At 41.8% G+C, this 16,157-nt stretch overlaps 1 protein-coding gene across 2 annotated transcripts in view; it reads left to right on the top strand.

Moving 5' to 3' along the window:
* The window catches only part of LOC306878943 (immunoglobulin superfamily DCC subclass member 4-like), an 87,445-nt gene that overhangs the window by 29,397 nt on the left and 41,891 nt on the right, over positions 1 to 16,157 (top strand). For both annotated transcript variants that reach the window (XM_079431567.1, XM_079431568.1), the window contains exons 2-3: positions 1,892 to 2,200; positions 10,834 to 10,993. In XM_079431567.1, the coding sequence (XP_079287693.1) occupies positions 1,892 to 2,200; positions 10,834 to 10,993 (469 nt within the window). The remainder of the gene's footprint in view (positions 1 to 1,891; positions 2,201 to 10,833; positions 10,994 to 16,157) is intronic.

Below are 16,157 nucleotides of genomic sequence, written 5' to 3'. Positions count from 1 at the left end.
AATTATTTTAAGCTTTAGAATGTTCATCCAATTAAAAACTTTTCTATTCTATTCTATTCTATTCTATTCTATTCTATTCTATTCTATTCTATTCTATTCTAAGATCTAAATTAAACTACACTTAGCTAAATTGACATACACAGAGCACTTTCAGTTCATTTGAAATGTATTTCTACATTTGTAGTTTTTATAGCACTTTCCACAATAAATTTCACAAAGAATATTGTCTTGGGCAAAAGTGGCAAGGACAAATTCCCTTTATGTACATTTACATTTAGTCATTTGGCAGACGCTTTTATCCAAAGCGACTTACAATTGGGGAATACAAAAAGCGATTCATCTCGAAGAGGCAATCAGACAGAGGAAGTGCTCGTAACACCAAGTCTCAGTCATTGTTCAAATAAGTATAAGCTAGTAAGGGAGGGAGAGAAAGATAGAGGGAAAGAATGAGTTTTTTTTTTTTTTTTTTTTGAGTTTAGGATGAAGTCAAGTACTGCCGAAAGTGATGAGTTTTCAGTTGTTGCTTGAAGATTGACAGGGATCCGGCATTCCGGATAGGTGTGGGAGGATTATTCCACCAGCCAGGAATGGTGAACGAGAATGTTCTGGAGAGTGATTTTGAGCCTCTCTCTGATGGTACCACAAGGCGTCGCTCACTAGCAGATCTCAAACTTCTGGAGGGGATGTAGGTTCGTAATAGTGAGTGGAAGTTCTGTAGTTCTGTATGCAAGCATCAGTGTCTTGAACTTGATGCGAGCTGCCACTGGTAGCCAGTGCAAGGAGATGAAGAGAGGTGTAACATGCGCTCTTTTGGGCTCGTTGAAGATCAGTCGTGCCGCTGCATTCTGAATCATTTGTAGAGGTTTGATGTGTTTGATGGCAGACCAGCCAGAAGAGTAGTAGTCTGCAGTAGTCCAGTCTAGAAACGACAAGGGCCTGGACAAGAAGTTGTGCAGCATTCTTTGTCGGAAAGGGCCTGATCTTTCTGATGTTGTGTAGTGCAAACCTGCAGGATCGAGCAGTCTTTGCAATGTGCTCTTTGAAGGTCAGCTGGTCAGATGTAACACTCATACAAACTACTTTGTACAAACTAAGTTGTTGTAAGGAAGGAGGGATGAACACTAAATTAAATGTAGATTCGCTTTTATTTATTTTTATTTTTTTTCAAAAGGACCTATCGATGGATAAAATAATCATCATTATCAGATTTCTGAAGCAGAATGATAATAAAGTACAATAATTTCCCCCCTTTTTTCAACAGATGTTTTACACAAATGGCCCATCTCTTTACGGCCCCTTGGAACTGGAGTTTAAAGACCCCTAATCTAATTGATTTTGCTTTACTGATACTGATTTGTGGCATTGTGACAAAATAAAAGCAATTAAAGCAGCCATATTATTTTACCTTCATATTATGACATTTGGATTAAGTAAGTGATTACATTTTAGTAAGTAATGTACAGCAATATATTTTCAAAATAGCCCTCCCATATCAGGTCACTTATGTTTGTAATGAACTTTGTGTTGTAATTCAAGTAGCCTCTATGTTCTTGCAGGTAATGCATTTCCTTTCAGTTTAATTTCTGAAGTAGTTTGTTTTTCTTTCTCTTTTTTTATTGCCCAAGATACATCAGAGGAAGAGTTTATATAATTCTACATATCAAATTACCAATAACCAATTATCAATAACCTTTGTTCATCAAATAGAATTTTGTATTAAATCAAATAATTTTGAATTAGCAAATAAAAATGTGAATTGTGAATTGAATCAATTCACTGTTATAAACCCTTTTTGCTGATCATTGTCTTTCTTTCACACTTTCTTTTGTTCGTCAGAGTTTGTAACATCAGCTCTTTCTTTCTTTCTCTCCCCCTCTCACACACTAATTAGAGAAGCCTGTATCTGTGGAGCTGAGCTGTGGTGCTGGTCCTGTCCATGTGGTTCTGGAGCCTGATCACCCTCTGCTGCTAGAATGCCACCTGGGGGCCAGTGAGCCCCCCCTCAACGTGACCTGGCTGCGGGATGGGGCGGTTCTCTCAGAAAGCCAGACCATCCGGCCTTTACCCAATGGATCTCTGCTCATCTCGCCCTCTTCCACGGATGGCCAGGCTCCAGCGGGTGTGGAGGGTGGATACAGCTGCCTAAGTACCAGTTCGACAGGAGCCCTGACCAGCCGGGCTCTCACCCTGCATCTCGCCAGTGAGTATAAACACTTTCTACTCTGATTTATGTCCAACACAGCAGCAGCTGTGGGTCTAAGAGAGATCAAAGAACCAGATTCTTTCAAACTTTAGAGGCCAGCCAATGTTCACGTTTTTGATTGCGTGTTTTGTTTAATTTTGCATCATCTGAAAATCATCACATTCTAATTATTGTGTACATATCTGATAAACATCTACATCTAATAAAAGTTTCAAAATATATATTATATTATATTATATTATATTATACATGCTTTAGGAATTTGTAGCAATTTTCACTCAGAAATTACTAGTATATTTCACAAATAGTTACAAAGAAATGACAATTATATTATTTTATATTATATTATATTACTGTATATGACATGACATTATATGTGATGTGACCCTGGACCACAAAACCAGTTTTAAGTCACTGGGGTATATTTGTAGCAATAGCCAAAAATACATTGTATGGGTCAAAATTATAGATTCCTCTTCAGGAACTCGAGCTGCGTCCGAAGCCGCTTTGGGGAAAGCCTTCAGCGTAACCAGCTCTGAATACAAGTGAAATCTGTCCAATGGATGGGCGAGACGTCACGGGCGAGGTGACGTAATGACCAGCTGGTACAAAACCACATGCGGTGAAACCGGCATCAGCTTTCTGTCATTCTGTCTAATCATGTCTAAAAGCCAGTATAAGGCTAAGCACGAGGGCGAGAGCAAACAGTACAAGCAGTGTGTCCCTCCCTGCAAACGTTTTATGTGTGCAGGTGATACACACAGCTTGTGTGTGGTTTGTTTGGGAGCGATACATGCAGAGGCGGCTCTTGAGGGGGCTGACTGCCCGCACTGCGAGAGCCTCCCTCTGCGTACACTTCGCTCCCGAAAGTCCCTCTTCTCAGACGAGGGTGCTTTCGTCAGCGTTCCCCACGGCTCTGGCCCGCTTCCGCCGAGGCGGGACGGCGGCGGCGCTCGTGGGGTTCGCAGCATGATCTGATGGAGCGATCGGAGACGAGCGAGTCTCTATCTCCGTCCTCACCCGTCAGATCCGATGACCGCTCCCCAAGATCGGAAGCCCGCTGTGCGGATTCTTCCCCTCGGGCAGCAGCCTCTGCGTTTCTCTTGTCTTCCTCCAAGGAGGTTGACACGGGAAACATTGAAGACGTTGCGTCCTCTATTTCGCCCCAATATGAAGAGCTTGTGGAGGTGGTCACTCATGCCGTGGCCAAGTTGAATCTCTACTGGCCGGCCGAGTGTCATGTCGAACCGCAGAGAAGCAAGTTGGACGAGCGCTTTCTGCGGTTTAAGACTCCATCTCCACATCGGAGCCTGCCTTTTTTCTCCGACCTCCACACTGAGGTGTTGAGGTCGTGGGAAAAACCTTTCTCGGCCCGCCTCTTCGTCCCCTCAACGGATTACTACGCTAATGTGATAGGGACGTGTGAGTGCGATTTACAGAGTGATGCCGCGTGTGGAACAGACGCTCGCGAGCTATCTGTCCCCTGACGTGGCATCGTTTCTGAAGGCTCCTGCCCACCAAGCCGCTGCGCTCTTCGTCGACGTTTATGGGCAAGGGGTACGCGGCAGCAGGTCAGGCTGGCTCGTGTCTGCACACCATGGCGGTGTTGCAGGTGTACCATGCTGACCTACTCAAGGAGTTAGATGAGGGCGAGGGATTTAGTGCAGAGGATATTACCGTACTCCGCAAAACCGCTGATTTGTCGCTCCGTGCCACCAAGGAGACCGCCCGTGCCATCAGGCGGTCTATGGCAGCTCTGGTGGCAGCGGAGAGGCATTCCGCCTTCCTCCTGGACACCCCACTGTCGCCTTCTGGCCTTTTCGGTGACGCTGTTGACTCCGTCGTCGACAGGCACCAGGAGGCCGGGAGGCAGGTGGCGGCGTTCCAGCGGTTTCTCCCTCGCCACTCTCTAGCTCATGGGGCTGCTGGGCGAGAGCAGCCCCTGCCGCGTACTGACACCTCATATAGGGAGGCTCAGAAAGAGAGCGTCGCTGCCCGAAAACCCCCACGTAAGAATAGGGGCCATGGCAGTAAGAAGGGCTCTCGGTCGAGGACCTCGCAGCCTAAGCCGGATCTGCGGACCGTTCTTCAGGCGAAGAGGTCTTCGGCCAAGAAGCCCTGAGGCTGGTGGCCCAGGGTTTATGAGGGTAGCCCCCGCTGGGGAAGAGCGGCGATCACCGCAGCATACGGTGCCCGTCTCGCCCCAGTGCCCTCAGGAGGTCGATCTGCTAACCCTGCCACATACGGTGTTCCAGGGCGCAACGATCTCCAGCGAGCATACGTCTCAGTTTCTTCCGCCCGGAAGCGTAGCGGAGCTGAGACGCTCGCCACCCCTTTGGGGGTCTCTGGAGCAGTTCAGCTCAGATTACACCAGAGGCCAGTCTCGAGAGACTGGTTCCCTTAGTAGACTATTTCGCAGTGTGGAAACTACTGCCGAATGTGTCACAGTGGGTCCTGCGCACTGTAGAGAGAGGCTACAGAATCCAGTTCGGTTCTCTTCCACCTCGATTCAACGGGGTGAATTCCACTCTGGTGGGCCCCAAGCAGGCTCTGGTAATGGAATGAGAAGTAGAGTACTCTCTTGAGGAAGGAGGCCACCAAGGTGGTCCCTCCTCACGAAAGAGAGTCCGGGTTCTACAGCGGTACTTCATAGTTCCCAAGAAGGATGGAGGGTTGCGTACCATTTTAGATCTGCATCAGTTGAACTGCTCAGTCAGCAGACTGAAGTTCAAGATGCTCAAAACTCAAACAGGTAAGTATCTCAGATTAAGTCCGAGGACTGGTTTGTCACAATCGATCTAAAAGACGCAGACTTCCCACACACAGGGAGTTCCTGAGGTTTGCTTTTGGGGGCGAAGCTTACCAATATCAGGTTCTTTCCTTCGGCCTAGCACTCACCGTTAGCTCCGTTGCGGCTACGAGGCCTCTGCATATTCAATTACATCGACGATTGGTTGATTCTCGCTCAATCAGAGCGGATGGCGGCTCAACATCGAGATGTTGTTCTCGCTCACATGAAAGTGTTGGGGTTAAGACTGAACGCCAAGAAGAGTGTGCTTTCTCCATCACAGAGAACCACTTATCTTGGTGTGGTGTGGGATTCGACCACGATGCAGGCACGTATGTCCCCTGCTCGGATCGAGTCGATCCTCACGGAAGTCAGGAGAGTGAATGAAGGCCAGTCACTCACTGTCAAGCAGTTTCAGAGCCTGCTGGGTCTGATGGCAGATGCGTCCAACGTGATACCTCTTGGCCTGCTGTATATGAGACCCTTACAGTGGTGGCTCAAGAAGAGGTTCTCCCCGAGTGCAAACCTGCTTTGCATGATCAAGGTCACGCGGCAGTGCCTACGTGCCTTAGACATCTGGAGACAACCTTGGTTCTTGTCTCAGGGCCCGGTGCTGGGAGCTCCTTGTCGCCACGTAACGCTAGCGACGGATGCGTCTCTCACCGGTTGGGGAGCAGTCATGAGTGGCCACCCTGCCCGTGGTCTGTGGAGTCGTCATCATCTCGCTTGGCACATCAACCGTCAACAGATGCTGAGTGTGTTTCAAGCTCTGAAACACTTTCTCCCAGACCTAAGAGTTCACCATGTGTTGGTGCGCACCGACAACACAGCGGTGGTCTGTTATATCAACCACCAAGGAGGTTTGCGGTCGCACCCCCTGAACAGGCTGGCGCACCAAATCCTTGGCAAACTCCTCTCACTGAGAGCAGTCTACATCCCTGGGCATCTCAATGTGGGAGCAGAAATCCTTTCAAGCCAGGGGCCGTGGCCCGGGGAATGGATGCTTCACACCGAGGTGGTGAAGCAGATCTGGAGAGTGTTTGGCCAGGCACAGGTGGACCTCTTCGCTACTCGGGAGACAGCACAATGTCCCCTCTGGTACTGTCTAGTTCATCCAGCTCCACTGGGGCTGGATGCCATGGTGCAGATGTGGCTGAGGCTTCGTCTGTATGCCTTTCCCCAGATTGCTCTGCTCCCCGGAGTTCTGGAGAGAGTGCGCCGGGATGGGGTCCGGCTGCTGCTAGTAGCCCCGTTCTGGCCGGGCCGAGTATGGTTCTCGGACCTGATTTCTCTCCTTGACGGCTCTCCATGGGAGATTCCCATCAGGAGAGATCTCCTCTCACAGGCAGGAGGCACCCTTGTGCACCCCCGCCTGGAGTTATGGAAGCTGTGGGTGTGGCCCCTGAGGGGGCACAGCTCATAGCTTTCGTTCTCTCAACCGAGGTTGTTGAGACCATCCTCCAATCCAGAGCTCCCTCAACGAGGAAACTGTACGCCCTGAAGTGGAGACTCTTCACTTCATGGTGCAGAGATTGCCGGCCCGACCCAGTTAACTGCCTGGTTGGTACAGTGCTGGAGTTCCTGCAGGCTCGACTCTCCGCAGGGTTAACCCACTCCACCTTGAAGGTTTATGTGGCAGCAATTTCGGCCTACCATGCCTCTCTTGGTGGACAGTCGGTGGGTAGACACCCCCTAGTTACACGTTTCCTCCGTGGTGCACTGAGGCTAAGGCCCCCAGTACGGTCCCGGATTCCTCATTGGGACCTGGCTGTGGTATTGGATGCTCTCTGTTGGCCTCCCTTTGAGCCTACTGAGGAGATCCCTGATCGCCATCTCACCCTGAAGACTGTGTTTCTTCTGGTGATTTCTTCTCTGAAGAGATTTGGGGATCTGCAGGCCCTCTCAGTGGCCCCTACTGGCTTGGACTTTGTGCCCGGCACGGCCAAAGCCTTTTTGTACCCTCGTGCAGGGTACATCCCCAAAGTTCCTTCCGTCACGCCACAGCCTGTCGTACTGCAGGCCTTCAGTCCTCCTCCCTTTCGGGAGCCTGACCAGCAAAGGCTTAACTGTACTCGCACTGGACACATACGTCCACAGAGCTGCCCTATGGAGAAGGGCGGACCAACTGCTGATTTGCTATGGACCCCTAAGAGAGGTCTTCCTGCTTCCAAGCAGACCCTCAGTCGGTGGATTGTGAATGCCATCAACCACGGGCGGCGTTTCCGTATGGCAGAGTATGGCAGCCATACCCTAGCCCAATCAGGTGTGCCATGAAAAATTATCCAAACTTCATATCTCTATTATAATTTGTTATTATTATTTTAAATCAGAGGGTTTTAAAAATGTTTAACCAACGATAAGCATTAAAAAAAGCTTGTCAGTAAAACTTGGTAACGCCATTGGATCTCTCAGCGAAACCTCGTAACTTCACCCCACCTCCATTCAGACTGACGCGCCGCGCACAGCCTGGAGGAGACAAATCTCCGCTTTTTCGCAATGAAAGGGTAAATAAATAATTGATGTATGAATATTACAGCGTTTTCTTTACTCAAACACTATGTCTGTAAAGGCTAATGTTTTTGTGTGCTTGAAGAGCAGATAAGTAGGAGGTTATTTGCCGTCTAGCCAATACAGCCTACTTTTGTACGTTTTAAATATCCTGTGCATAAGCTCTTAAATTGAGATTTTGAGCAAGTTTATTAAACAACAAGAAAAACTAAGCACCCATATAGCTACTATAAACGTTATATAACCTGTAAAAGTTGATGAAAGCATATAATGCGATGCACTTGCTGCCTCAGATATCAGTTACAGCCATTCTTTTTTTATTTTATTTTTTTTATTGAATGCAGGAAAAAAACTAAAAAATATTAACAATAGTCATCGTCAAATCACAACAACAGTCCAGGGTCATTCAGTTTTTCAGTCCAAAGGAAGTGCGAAGTCCTTCAACAAAGCCACTTCTCTTATTGCTTTCAAGTTCGTAGAGAATAGATTTAAAATACATTTTCAATTCAAGTTTGAATCTTACAAAAAGAGGTGTGCATTTAGAAAATTTACATTTATAAATATGATATTTAGCTAACAGGAAAATAAGGTTTATGAAATAAGTATCACCTTTTTTTTCACATTCATGAAAGCCAAAAATTACATTGCTATAATTAAACTCAAAATTAGGATTCACATACCATTTGATAAAGTCAAGAATGTCACACCAAAATTATGTTGTGTAAGAACAATTCCAGAATAAATGTAAAGTTACAGCCGTTCTAATGACAGACAAAACACTCCATCTCCGATATTCGATGGTCAAAAAACTTGTTAACTATATTTGAGCTTGAATTTCATATAGTGCAGTAAGTGCACTGATCAGTAAAGTCTGAAACAATACCAACGCTGACGACGCAGTGTTTTTTAATTATTGAAATTTTTTCCCCTTCTATTCTTTTTATATATTATCCCCCACCCCCCCACCATACCCTATGGTTTTGTGAAACGCCGCTACTGCCATCAACATTGCCTACGAGTCCTCTGACCTCCCCTCGCCGATGGGAGTCAGGGCTCATTCCACTAGGAGTGTGGCGGCCTCCAAGGCCTTCCTCGCAGGTGTCTCAATACAGGACATCTGCAACGCTGCGGTTCTATGGCTTGGACATTGTTTTGAAATATGCATTGTTAAGAACTTCATTTGGAAGACTTTAAAGGTGATTTTTGTCAATATTTTAAACCCTCAGATTCCTTATGACTAGTTTTGTGGTCCAGGGTCACATTATATTATATTATATTATATTATATTATTTTATATTATATTACATTAAGGTCTAAATTAAACTAGCAACAATGCATACCATCTTCTCTTTGTGTCCCTCTTGGTGGTTGTCTTTGGTTGGCTCGATCTGAGTGCCGTTTTCACCTGGTTAGCACAAGGACTCGATTGTGCTTTTTGAAGAGCCTGAGGAGAAAGAGATCCGACTTCAGACCCTTTATCTCTTTACCTCCCTCTTTATTTTTTTCTTTCTCTTTGTGTTTAAGGCAGTCCACTAGACGATAAAGACCATTTAGTTTAGTAATTATGTATTTCATTGGCCATGACTATGTCTTCCTTCATTATTTCTGTTCATTCAATTTTACTTTATTACATTTATGTAGATAGTAATGATACCTGCCGTCTCTGCTGTAGAAACTGATGGACATTGCAGTTTTAGTGTAAAAGAGAGCGTGTCATGTCAGTATAGCCTGAAAATTAGAAACATGTTGTCATTGTCATTTATCAGCAACAAAAGTAGTTCCTATTTTATTCTATTTTATTTTATTGTTTAAGGTGATTTTTTTTTCTTTGTGGTGGGAAACAGTTACTTCCTATGGTGGTGGGAAACTGTCATGTTGAAGATTTAATTTGAAATTATACAAAGAACATATTACATAACATCAATATTCATCATAAATGTTATTTTATTTAACATGGGGCTTTTAACACAAAATGCTTTCTATAGACACATATACATACATACATGAGAAATCAGTGCAGTGAAGGTCTCTGCAGGGGAGGGATGCGGGTACATGGTTTTGTAATTTACCCCGGTTATCTGTCATCTGCATGATTGGGATCCTCAGTGCTGCACCATGTGGAGGTGAGCTGCTCTGAGCAACAGTGACTCTTTGTAGCACTCACACACTTACAGATCAGTTATCATGATAATTATCTTATTCATTATTACTCACTCGGTGGTGACAGTGGCGGGGGAAGGGACCCTCATTTAAACACTTTTCTCTCATATACTACTTTTTTGTTGTTATAAAGTGGCCTTTTCTCTCAGTGGCTGAATATTTCTCATTATTCCTGAATAGCTTTGTAATTTCAGATGCTCACACCTACACATAACAATGCTGCTGGTGTGTGCTCCAGTAAAAAATCCCCCATGTGTTTTGTAGAGTGTGTTTGCTTTAGACGGCGTGCTGTGTACAAGTCAAAAATATCTAGTGTTAATGTTTAACAGGTCTCAGCCGAGCAGGCTGCACTGCCTGCGGAGCTGTTATGTACGCCGATGTGCTTCATGTGTGAGCTTGTTTAGGAACATTTAGATTTGAACTGTCTGTATTTTGATGCCTGCTCCTCTGGAAGATCATAAATTCTGAGAAGATTCAATAGTCAGTATTCCCTTAAAAAACATTGGTCCACTATAAGTGTTTGTATTCTTAATTGTCAGTTTAATGCTACAAGATTTTATAAACGTAAGTGTTGAAAGTTTTGGTTGTGAAGTTGAGTTTATAATAACACTTTCCAATAAGTTTGAATGGATTTTTTTTTTTTTTAAATAACAACAGGTTTACAGCATTTAAAAATGTAGGTTAATGCTAATTTATGAATATATTATTGTTTATTTTTCATTCAGAATTTGTTTATAAAACACACAACTAATCTTAATTTAAATATACAAAAAATACACATTGAAATGTTAAAAACCTATTGATGTATGTCTAAAAAAGGCAAACTGAACCTTGCTGTTAGCAAAATTATATGTCTGGTTATATATTTGGTAGTTGTGTGAATAATGAAGTACCCTCTCGCTTGTTCTTGTGTGTGTGAGTTGTTCAGTGTACTGTGGGGTTATGAGCGGTGTGAGTCTAGCAGATGTAGCAGATCAAAGTGAGAGTATTTTCAAAGCTCAGAGGCACCGGAGCAGAGGTCAGGGGCCCCGCTCGCCTTCCTCTACTCCCACCATGTGGATATATTGCTTGTGCTTATTCCACGAAAAGTTATTGTGATGCATTCACTGATTCCCTTTTTTGATTTTTTGTTGCTTTCTTCTTCTTTTCTTCACTCTCACTCTGTCTTTCTTAGGCTTGTCCCGCTTTCTTCAGGATCCTGAACCTCAGGTTGTGCCTGCAGGTGGAACTGCCCGGTTTGAGTGCTATGTAGATGGCTTGCCAACCCCAAGTATCTCCTGGGAGAAGGACCAGACACCCCTACCTTCACCCACAGAACCTCTAGAACCATCCAGGTAAATTATCTTGGCGTGAGCTTTGGAATGTATGATTCCTTTTTGACAAATTATTCACATACAACATTGTTTGCACAGAGAAACATGGGAACTAACTTTGGTGTTTAAAAAAAATCTGTACAATTATTTGAAAAATATAGATATTATTAATCATGCACACACTACTGTTCAAAGATTTTGGGGTCGGTTAGATTTTTTAGTGTTTTTGAATGTTGCATTTATTTGATCAAATATAGAGTTACATTGAGAAATACTGTGAATATTATTACCATTTAAAATAACAGCTTCCTATTTTAATATATTTTAAAGTGTGAGTTTTTCCTATAGTGGCCAAGCTGAATTTTCAGCAGCCATTACTCCAGTCTTCAGAGTCGGAAATCTTTAAAATATGCTGATTTGATGCTCAAGAAACTTTTCTTATTATTATCAATGTTAAAAACAGTAGTTCTGAATTAATCTTTTTGTGGAAACCAAGATACGTTTTTCAGGGTACTTTGATGTATAGAAAGTTCAAAACAACAGCATTTATTTGAAATATGTATTTATTTATTTTTGTAACCAAGTACAAATCTTGATTGTGACTTTTTTTTTGATCAGTTTAATGCAAAAAAGAATAGAATTTTAAATGTGTCAAAATCTTTTATTTGCAACATGTTTTTGCAGAAGTTGAACACTGTAATGATCACAGATGTGTCCGTCGTGCATTTGGATTCATTGGCAATTCAAATGAGCGCCAGTAATGACAACTAGTCTTAATAAGTGAGTTTGAAGCAGTCTGATTTTCACAAACACTCAGAAAGTGCTAATCTTGAAGTCTTTTTTGTGTTGTATTCCTCACTTGCAATGTAGACTGTGTAAGATGAACACGAAGGGGGGAAACTTACAGTAACAGCTTCTTTGGGATGAGATTTCACAACAAAATATGTATTTCAATGTAAATTGCATTTTTTAATTATATTGTTAATCTAAGTTAATAACCATTATTATACTAAATATGCAGCCCTATCTTAAAAGTAATTATGACTGACCAACACTTACAAAATTACTAGGTAGTATTGTTGTGGTGCTGTAACTGAAAGGTATTCCTGATATTAGAATTTCCCAGTACTTGTCTGATTCATTCAAACTCTGTCATAACAGATAATGGCCTGCGGTCAAGTTAGAAGCTGCCCAGCTCCTCCAATTATGTGTCTTGTCTAGAGAATACTTGTGGTGTGCCTAGTGGTGAAAACTCATTATGATAAGACTATAGTGTCTGTGAGTGTAGTTGTGCATGGACTTACTGTGTGTCTCCTGATGGGAACATCAAGAAACATCGGTTGACTACCTCTCCTGATGACATAGTAAATTATAACTAAGGGTACATTTTACATACATTACATTTTTGTTTAAAAAAATCACATTAGTACTGTTTTCACAGCAACTGTAGTTTTATTTAATAAAACATCTTTTAGACTAATATCAAAATATCACTATGAATAAATCTATATAACTGAATATCAAAATATGTTCTTGCATTTAAGTTTACTTATATGCTTTAGTCATTCTTTTAATACATTTGACTATCATTTTATCCAACTCTGCTTAATGGTTAATAAAGTAATCTATTGAATACATATTTGGTATGCCTATAGATTTTCAACTTATTTGATTATTTTGTGTGTTTGAAAATATATAAAATTACAAATAGTTTGAAACAAGGTAGCCAAACACAGTGAATTCATGTTACAGTATTGCCAGTTCATCTCACTGAGTTGTTTTCCATTTTTCAAGTGTGTGTATGTTACAGTATCTTTTGCAATATGTCAGTATAAAGCAGGAGGAACTGCAAGTGACAGGAGCCAATCAATGACTCTTGTGTAAAAGAGGCCCATCAGAGGTCAAAGTGTTGGGCATGGGCCCGATCAAAGAGGTGGGCATCACAGGGAGGGAGGCAGAGGGCAGAGAACTGTTGCATCAAATGAAGTCCGGGTCATCGGTTTAAAGTGTGTCATGTCATGTGATAAACAGAGGGCTTACTATAGCAGAGGCTGCCAAATTTCTGTAACTCACTCACCCTATCTGAAAAGGTCAGCTACAGAATGTGTAAGAAATCTGAAAGTTTTTATTTTGGTTTGCTAGCTGTGCAGTACAGTAATATTTACAGTATACTGTCCCAATTGGCAAAAAAACCTTGTTAGGGTGTTATATCTTTGATTACAAAATACATTCAAAAGATATTTACATGCATTAGGGATTTGCTAGAAATGTGTTAGCTTTGTTAGAAAGATTTTTCCTCATTTGTTTTTCTTTCAATCATTAAACCAAATGTTCTTATTCCATGTCAGAGGAATCTTATGTTTTGAAATGGTAAAAAGACAGATTTGGAACCCTAATGAAAGCAAAATATTGTCTAAGCTTAAATATCATATGTAGAAAAATATGTGCATACCAACCTTTTCAATGAGTCTTGTTCATTCACTCATGGCAATAATGTTTGATTTCATTTTGCTTAATGTAATTAGGTTTGCTGAATATACTGTCTAGATTGCATTACATGTTACATGTTGCAACTTTGACTTTCCCAGTACATCATATAATCATTTGCTCATGTAATTTGTCTCACTGTATTGTCTGGTCTCTAGCCTGTAGACATGTTGGTGGAAGGTTAAGACAAAGAGCTTCTATTTAATTCCCTTTTTTGTATGTTTAATTATAATTAATATATGGTCTTAGTATGGCCTTGCTTTATAGTACATTATTTTGAGTTCTGATTTTGTTTTTGCAGATGGCTGCATGCTAGATCTTTGATATTTTCCATTTGCCGAACTCCTAAATTGATTGGATTAAAGGACATAAAGGGCAATTGGCTACTGATTATCTGTTTGTAAAATTCAGGAGCAAAACATGTTATACTTTAGAAAGCTGGTGAGATTTCTCTATGTACAGTATTTATTTATTTTTTTCTCAGTCTCTTTGTTGATTCTCCTTTTTTCTCTCTCTTGCAGAGCCATATGCTTGAATTTGAGAGCAAGAGTGTCTTTTTTGTTTTATAATAAGAAAATGCATGTCTCTTTCCCTCACTCTCACATACACATATTAGCACACACATAAAACACTTGCACATAGAGAGATGTAGGTGTGTAGCATAAAGCACATAGCTAATCATAGTTTTTTTTCTTTCGACGCTGAGAATGGACATGATTATGTTCTCCAAAGCACCTGATCGGTATTATATTAAATTCTGGTATCCTTGGGAAGTTTTTAAAATCAATCTTTTATGGCTTTTCCACCAAGGATGGTGCCGGAGAACCATTTGGGAACAGGGCTGTGCTTTTCCACTCAAAAAAATCCTAAGCCATTGCCCAAATTCTGAACTGGCCCTGAAACCATCTTGAACAAGGGAACCTACAGTATGACAATATTATGCTGAGTTTCCACAACAGACCGCAGTTTGAAAGGGGCCATTTTTAACAGCCATCAGAGTTCAGGTAAACTAAAAACATTACCACAACAATTGAATATGTCAGTTCAACAGTGGTCGGCAGAACAGATCAATGCTCTTCATCTGCAAGAGATAACAAGCGATTCTGGTCACATGTTGATGACGTAGAGGGTTCTGTTCCCTGCCAGTGGAAATGTGAGCGGTTCTGAATGAGCTCCAGCACCAGCCCCAGTGAAAAAGAGGTATTTGATGTCTTTTACCACATGCCACATATCCAGTCACATAATATTATAATATTGCTCATTAACACAGTTAATTGTGTCTGTTTTTTGTACAAAAAAAATACTTTACAGCTTTTGTGCATCAGATTTTTTATACTTAATGGATTGTTTGGATAAAGGCAGGCTTGATATTTTCAAGAGTTAATGTTTAGGAAAATGTACAAAGCGAAAAGGTACAACAAAAAACTAATCAAATAATCATTCCTGAAAAAGAATGTTTTGGAGCATACGTTGAGAATGCCCTGTCCCTCCAAGATCGCAGCCGTGTTTTAGGAACAACTAAGAGGCCACGCTGAGACGATCGCAAATTGCGAGATGGTGTGTACGGTGTTAAAAGATCTGCCAAATACTTTGGAGTGAAACCATGCAGAGCCTTGTATGTAAGCATTAGGATTTTAAAATCTACAGGGTATTTAACCGGGAGCCAGTGTAACATCTTCAAAACAGCAGTTATATGATCACCAGCCCTAGCCCCAGTTAAAATTCTAGCTGCTGAATTTTGCAAGTATTGCAATTTGTTGAGACAAGATTTGGACACTCCAATAACGAGAGCATTGCAATAATCAATTCGTGAGAAAACAAAAGAGTTAATAAATTTTTCAGTAACAGAAAAGGGCAACATAGGCCGAATACGTGCAATATTTCTAAGATGAAAAAGGTGGTCTTAACCATGTTCTGTACAAAAGGCTCAAATGATAGGGTGGCAACAAAGATAACGTCAAGATTATCTATAGAAGTCAGATCTAGAAAAGCAGCATTTCGCAGTTGGTGGGGAGAGCCAAGAAGCATGACTTCAGTTATAGAGCTGTTCAGACACAGAACATTGTCAGACATCCACAAATTAATCTCAGAAATACAGTTGGAAAGATGAGAAACATCCACAAATTGACCAGGTTGAGAATGTATATAAATCAAAATATCATCAGCATAGAAGTGATAGCTGAGGTTAAGGTATCTTAATAGCTGCCCAAGATATAAATGCTAAAAAACAGGAGACCAAGAACTGAGCCCTGTGGGACACAAGTACAAACAGGATCCACATCAGACCTGGAACCATCCATAAAAACAAATTGACTGCAGCTCATAAAATATGACCTAAACCAATCTAGGGCAGTCCCAGATACACCAAAAACTGTTTCCAGTCGATGGCAGTCATATGTCATCAAATGTAATCAAATTGAGTTTTAAGTTACTTTTTGTTTTTATTGGATGAGACAATGGATAATGGACAGTGTTGTGAATTTTGCTTTCGCCAACCTATGGAGGCAAAATAGTGTAGTGATGGGTACTCACGTCACAGATGACGTTATGATTTTGGATCACGTGTCACTTAAGTTGTGGTTATGAGTACATCACATAAGAAAGATAAAATGCAAGCGATTATGTTGGCTGTTTCTATGTCAGAGCTACATTATCTTTAAAGATAGACTGTCACTACTCTGAAACAAGTAAGGTGAAG

Source organism: Barbus barbus (assembly GCF_936440315.1).
Source record: "Barbus barbus genome assembly, chromosome: 2".
Taxonomy (NCBI): domain Eukaryota; kingdom Metazoa; phylum Chordata; class Actinopteri; order Cypriniformes; family Cyprinidae; genus Barbus; species Barbus barbus.
This window is presented reverse-complemented; position numbering and strand designations above follow the sequence as displayed.